General features: G+C 31.1%; 1 protein-coding gene across 2 annotated transcripts in view; it reads left to right on the top strand.

The window, feature by feature from the left end:
• Nucleotides 1–7337, top strand: part of LOC117113240 (protein FAM135A-like) — a 37670-nt gene that overhangs the window by 10798 nt on the left and 19535 nt on the right. For both annotated transcript variants that reach the window (XM_033256531.1, XM_033256530.1), the window contains exons 4-7: nucleotides 2819–2958; nucleotides 5389–5459; nucleotides 5589–5762; nucleotides 6788–6920. In XM_033256531.1, coding sequence (XP_033112422.1) covers nucleotides 2819–2958; nucleotides 5389–5459; nucleotides 5589–5762; nucleotides 6788–6920 — 518 coding nt within the window. The remainder of the gene's footprint in view (nucleotides 1–2818; nucleotides 2959–5388; nucleotides 5460–5588; nucleotides 5763–6787; nucleotides 6921–7337) is intronic.

Genomic DNA, 7337 nt, shown 5'->3' with positions numbered 1-7337 from the left:
ATTATTATTATTATTATTATTATTATTATTATTATTATTATTATTATTGTTATTGTTATTGTTATTATTATTGTTATTATTATTGTTATTAATTATTATTATTGTTATAATTATTGTTATTATTATAAAGGCACATGTTTAGGCTAATTAGATTATCTGATTTAAATAATAAAGTTATTTTTAAAACTTATTAATTATTTATTAATTTAATCAATAATAATATACTACCTGTATTGAGCTATAATCAATATTTGTATTGCTAATTTTGTATATTTGAATAAGTCATTAGTTTAAATTTTAAAATTACCATAAACAATTTACTTACCACTATTTAACTATGTTAAAATTCTGTTTTTCCACATAGTTGAATTTTTAAGAATGTTTAATTATGGTACAGAATGTTACAGTATGTAAAATTAGGTACTACTGTATATGAGATGTAAAAATATAAAAAAAATATATAATAAATAATTAATTTTTTCTAAACAAACTAATTAAATTAACTTATGTAAAAATGTTTAGTTTTTTGCAGGGTGTCTTTGCTGTTTCTTTTTTTTCTAACATACATTACTACTGTATAATTAAATTAAGCCATGTTCTTTATCTAACTTGTGAGATTAATATCCCACTGAATACGAACCTTGGCATTCTAGTTTATAGATTTTGTTTTATAGATTATAAGCAGTTGTATCCTGTCTCATTATTTGAACTTGAAAATAACACCATGAAAGAGTCGAAACGTCGTTCTTCTTTTAGTGTTATTTTTCTTGTAAAAAGCATGTATAAAATGTTTAGTTTTTTGCAGGGTCATATGCTTTTGTCATATGTTATTTTTCTTTCATGTTTGATAATTGGTGCTGCCAAATCTTACAGGGACCTTGTCCTCAAATCTAATATACACTGGAAATTTCGGCTGAGTCCCTGGGGGCCCGTCGCAGCTTCAGTGCAGTGCCACCCGACTTAAACTACAACATGCAGTGGATACTAAATATGGTCCTTGCATAACTCTCCTGAAAGCATTATTCGAGGAGCTGAGCATTTTTATAAAAGACCCGAATTCAATACTTGGCTGCAGAGCCGGATCTCAAACCTGGGCCCTGGAATGCGAGAGGCAGAAACCATACTAATCAGCCATACGCTCAGCCCAGATATACTTGAGGAAATACTTTATTATTATCATTTAATGTAATTGAAATGAAATTGTGAAAAAGCGAAGTACGGCCTACTGAATAAGATCTGTGTAAAATAATAATTTTGGTTAATTATTAAGTCTACTGTAATTTTTATCGGTATAATTATTTATCTCAGTACAGTACTGTGATGTGCAGGTAATCATAACATGATTCAATACAATATATTGCTATGTACAGTATCTTTATTTCAACTGTATGGAAATCTATACATTCTTCATTTCACAAGGATTCTGCTGTACTGTACTAGAGAATGACAACATGTAACCCATGTTTTTCTATTTCAAAAATCCTCAAGGGGAATAATTCATTTCACTTGGGTACCATTTAAAACGATGAGCACATAATGCTTGTAATGATTTTTAGGCCTAAGAGATCCATTAGAATGTCGCTCTCTGTGACCATAGATATTTGATAGTTTTGATCACAGATTAAATGAGTAATTTTCCATGAGATTATTGAAAAACAATTCTGCACATGTTCAGAACATGTATGTCGCTGCATCTGTGAGCTTGTCGCTATAATAAACAGATGACATGCTAGCAGTATTGTAGATTAACTCTTTTTGAATGTTTCATCAACATAAAAATGTTATGTTTGGCTGATCGGAAACGAATAGCAAATTGGTGCATAAGTTGCTATGGCATTTTCAGTATCTTTCTCAACAGATTAAAATAAAACTAACCCTAATATATATGATGTTGTTCAGTATAATAATAGATACTTCAAAGCTTTTCACATTGAAACTAAACTTTTATAATAAAAGATAGTTGTGGTCTTGCATAGAAACCATATTACAGTATTACTATAATACAGTAGGCCTATACTCGATTATACTCTATATTATATAAGGATGATTATGATGTAGATTGTAAATAAACAGATTACAGTACATGTTGCAGTACTGTATTTTAGATTAACTATCTGAATGTTCCAACAACATGAAAATGTTATTCATACTGTATATTGGCTGTATAGATTGTAGGAACCCAATGGAGCAAGTTGGTACAAAAGTTGCTATTTTCAGTATCTTCCTTTTGTTTTCTTTACACAGCGCATAGAGACCATATATTTTGTGCAATATAAGTCCTCAACCATTTATATATATTGAATTATGTAATCGTATAGTATACATTTTATTTCATATCATACTATTAAAATTATATACTTAATTTTCAAAAATAAATGATTCTAAATTACTTTTTTCTATTTTGGTATATTTACTGTATTCAGTAAAATATCACATACAAAAACAGTCCGTTGCAGCATATTGAATGAATATAAAATTAAAATAAATATATGACTGATCAGCAATTATGAATTTACCAATCATTAAAAAAATAGTACATTATTTAATATAAAAAATTACATTATATATCGATTATTAGCCTGATTTCTGATATCTATTATTTTCCTTTGTTATTATAAGTAACATATAGAGCCTGATCAAGTGTTATTTAGACCCAAAATGTGCAAAGTTTGGAAATAGTCTACAGAAATTTCAAAACCTGCACTGCACAGTTCTATAATTTTTTGAACAATAAATAGTGTAAAATATATTACATTACAGTACCTTTTTTTACTAGTAGTGATGGTTTGTGTCAATTTGTATTTTCTTTGTCATATAGATATTGAGATGGTTACTCCACCATGTATATATGAGAATGTTGCTGTTAGCAAAACCTTCCAGATACTATACAAGAATGAAGAAGTGATGCTCAAAGATGTTGCTGTGTTTAAAGTATATTTATTAGTGGACAGTAACAAGGTAAATTGACCTACAAATTAGTCCACAATTGCACATGACAGTACCGGCTACAGATTTAATATCTGGGTCATTCTACAATATGCTAACTCTCAGGTTTTATAATGAATGTTCTATTGACAGATTCTACTGTACTTTCTGATTTCAGTTTTAGAAGCTTCTATGTCCCAAATTTCAAGAAACTAGGGGTTGTACCTACCAGGCCTGTCAGTATGGGAGGTGTGCGATGGGTAAACTGTATACATAACCTCTTCGTCCCCCCAAGTGCAAAAGTCCTACATTTTTAAGACAATTGAATCTTGCATAAGAAAGTATAATACATACTCCAAGTATTGAAATACACGCCATCGTGTTGGGATTCAATATTTCGACATTAATTATGTCATCATCAGGAATGATTCCTGATGATGACATAATTAATGTAGAAATATTGAATCCCAACACGATGGCGTGTATTTCAATACTTGGAGTATGTATTATACTTTCTTATCTGAGATTAATCAGTGGAACTTTCGGTGAATCTTGCATCTTTACATTTTTAACCAGTTTCTGATGACAATTAGTATAGTATTATGCAAGCTGTACCCAGTATGATAATGATTGTACTATAATGAAATGGACTATTGAATTTTAGCTTCAGGTTTTACACACATTAGGAGTATAATAAGATAAGTAAAGGTTACACGAATGATCTTGTTATTGATATTTTGATGTAATGTATTCTATTCAAATATTTTTCAATATATGAACGTTAACATTTTATGTGCTTGGCTATAAAATTTGAACTGTACATATGGACTATGCACTAATAATAGAATTAGTTTATAACTGTAGATTACAGTATGATGAGTAAAGATTATGTGGGATTTATTTTATATTGAAATTTAAATATCAAATTAAAATTTAAATCTATTAAATTGATCAAGTATTATGGCATCATGGTCGTTGACATGTGGCAGCATCATCAACATAATCGGAGTATATTCACCATCATCCACATCATCCTACTCTAGGTATAATAAGAAGGTGTTTGAAAGGTGCTATATATTCCTATATTATTATACAGTATATTCATGGTGCTTCCAACACTTATAACTGTGAAGAGAACATAAAAGTGATAACAGCCTCTTCATTATGAGGATCATTTCGGTCAAGGATTGGTGTTCCAGGAGGCCATATCTTTCAACGATTATGAAGATGGAGATTCCTATATTATGTCTTTTACTATATTCTAACCTTGCCAGATCACTATCTGTAAATATTTGCTCTTGTGCAATAATTACCCTGGCTTCTGGACCCCATTGGAAATAAGTCTGGTGTACAATCACTAGACTTAATGGGTCATCCAGGCATTCAATTAATTATTCATCTCCTTTATTTTATGTTCGTTCTCAAAATTTTATTGTTATGTGTGTGATATTGAATGCGAAATAAATCAAATCAAAAATCAAAAATGATACAAAAAATAACAAAAGAATTATAAGCAATAAAAATATAACCATTTTTTATTAGGAAAAATACTTCCAAAAACATTATAAAAACTACTTGCTAAACTAGGAAACTTTTATAGGTTTACAGTTTTTATGTTTGGCAAAAACAAAAAGATTTTTTTTTGTAATAGACATTGAGAGAATGCCTTGTCTACTGCAGTATCTGACATCAATTTCAATCAACAATTTCAGCATCATCAACATTGTCATCTTTATCATCATATTTTTTTATTTTCATTTCCACCTTCATCAACATCATCATAATCATTGTCATAATTATCATCATCATCATCATCATCATTCGCATTTTCATCTCCATCTTCATCATAATTGTAATCATCTTCATAGTTATCATCTTCATCAGCATCATCATAGTCATCATTGACATTGTTATTTTCATCATAATCATAAAATTTGTCATTGCCATCAAAATCATCGTCATCTTTATCATCATCATCTTCAGCAGCACCATCATCATAGTCATTGTCGTTATTGTTACTTTCATCATAAAATTTGTCATTGCCATCATCATCGTCATCATCATCGTCATCACCATTCAAACAACTCTTACATTTCATTCTAGGCGAGACTTTCTTTATACCTTGTTTAGCGAACCCACCGAATGCAAATATTGATGATTATTTTTTTTTGGCCAATTAGCGCACCCGCCGCCACAAAAAATGGAAATTTCAGAAAAAATTATTATATTTTTATTTTCTCCTCTGGATGTTTTTGGCAAAACTATTTGCTAAATAAGAAAAAATTTTATTTTAATTTTTATTTTTATTCCGCCCTCCTCCGATAATCTTTAAAAAGTTAGTACGCGAAACAAGTACAGTGATTACCGGTACTTTTAAATGTTACATACAATCAACACCAAAAATTTACAAGTTCCCAACAAACCTACAGGTACTGTAATATGTAAATGTTTTTCTTTTCATAGATTGAGGAGAGTATAAATTCCACCGATATCCAACTTGTTTTGGAACTTTATTTTAGCTGCTCGGATGAAGTGTAAGTTAATTGATATATTATCTATTCAACTGAAAGAAACAGCTAAATATTAAAAATGACAACACTGTAAAAGGCAAAGTTGGTGTACACTATTCTGTGAGATTTATTTTAATTTTATATTGATTGCAGGCCTACGAGCCCGGACAGCTTAGAACTATCAAGCACACGCACGTTGAGGTTGCACATGGATGCTGCACGCGGAGTTCACGCGCACGCATCAGTTTTATTTGATTACTTCCATCTGTCTGCTGCTTCCCTTACCGTTCACGCGGCTCTTTTAGGAGTCAACCAAGCCATGTTCAGGTATTACGCTATTTATAGCTTTTATTTAGCATCATTGCTCCTGCCATTATCTCTAAATTATATAAAATAGTACGGTATAGTGTCATTATTTATTCACAAAATATTGTTAGTAGATTATTAACTCCGCCAAAGGAGGTTGTATTCACTGCTGCCTGCCTGTCTGTCTGTCTGTTAGCAAAGATTACACAAAAATTAATGAATGGATCTTTATGAAATTTAGGGGTCATTGAACATTATCAACATTTTCACAAGTGTACAAACTGTATGCTAGAGGGGAGGGGTAGACACAATTGTACACTTTTACATGCATGGAAGTGTTGATTCAAAATAACATGCAATATGTAAAATAATGGTAAAATTATAATGTAACCATGGATACAATATTCATTTTTAAGCAAACAAGTACATTGCTTTAGTTGACTTCACAAAAATATGGAGAATGTTTTTTCAAAATCAACATTTTTTTGTGCATTTTCAGAGGGGAAGGAGGGGTACCGAAAATGAGTACTATTTGTATACTTGTGAAAATGTTGATAATTGTGAACTTCACAAAAATATGGAGAATGGTTTTTCAAAATTAACATTTTTTTGTGCGTTTTCAGAGGGGAGGGAGGGGTACCGAAAAAGAGTACTATTTGTACACTTGTGAAAATGTTGGTAATTGTGAACGACCCCTTAGTGGAATGTTCAAAGCACAAGATGATAAAATTTAAAGGTCAAAAGACAAGGAGACAATCCCCTACTCTTTTCCGAAGAGTGTACTGTGTTCTTTAACGTGCACATGGGCCATAAATGCACACGGGACCAACGGCTTAAACATCTCATCGGAAAGACGGTGCGCTATGTAGCTCGTATTTCAGCCCTCTAGCTGAAACACAAGGAGAGGCAGCGATGGGAATTGAACCGGGGACCTAGAGATCTCCACGGTTCAGCGCACACACAGTGGCTACCACCAGATTAGCCGACTGAGTTAAGCTGCTCTCTCAAACTGTATTTTCTTTAAAGTTTATAATTTTTATTTCTAGTATTCCAAAACCAGTCAAGTCTGGTTTCTTTGGTAAGTTTTCCAGTTCTGCGACATCACCAACCAGGCAAGTATCAATTCCAAGTCTGGAAACAGTGTTGTTTGGCCCACGAAACAAGTTGCCAGAAGAAGTGGTAAGAATTGCATAAAAACAGTTTATCCTTAATCAATTTGTACTGTAATTTTAGCAACAGAATTTTTTTAATTGCCAAATAACGTACTATCTCTGAAATATAGAAAAAAAAATATACAGTATAATATAAAAATAGTATACTTACTATAAAAATTCAATCAAAACATAAGCATTTTAGTGTTGTTTATGTAACTGTACTTACCGCATTAGTGCAATCATAGCCAACAGAAAGGCAGTATACTGTAGTTAATTATGCATCGATAGAGATTAATCATCATTATATTTCACAAAAGAAAATACAGAAAGCTACATGAATGAAATAAATTTAAATACAGATAGTTTATCTTTAATGGAGGGCAAATGAATGCATCACACTGGGTTGGGTAAAGCCGCAATCGCACTGGATTTAAAATAGGGA

Source organism: Anneissia japonica, unplaced genomic scaffold, assembly GCF_011630105.1.
Source record: "Anneissia japonica isolate Jap-2015-1 unplaced genomic scaffold, ASM1163010v1 scaffold287593_len981703_cov172, whole genome shotgun sequence".
Lineage (NCBI taxonomy): Eukaryota > Metazoa > Echinodermata > Crinoidea > Comatulida > Comatulidae > Anneissia > Anneissia japonica.
Note: the sequence above shows the minus strand (reverse complement) of the source record. Positions and strands in the feature narration are given on the sequence as shown.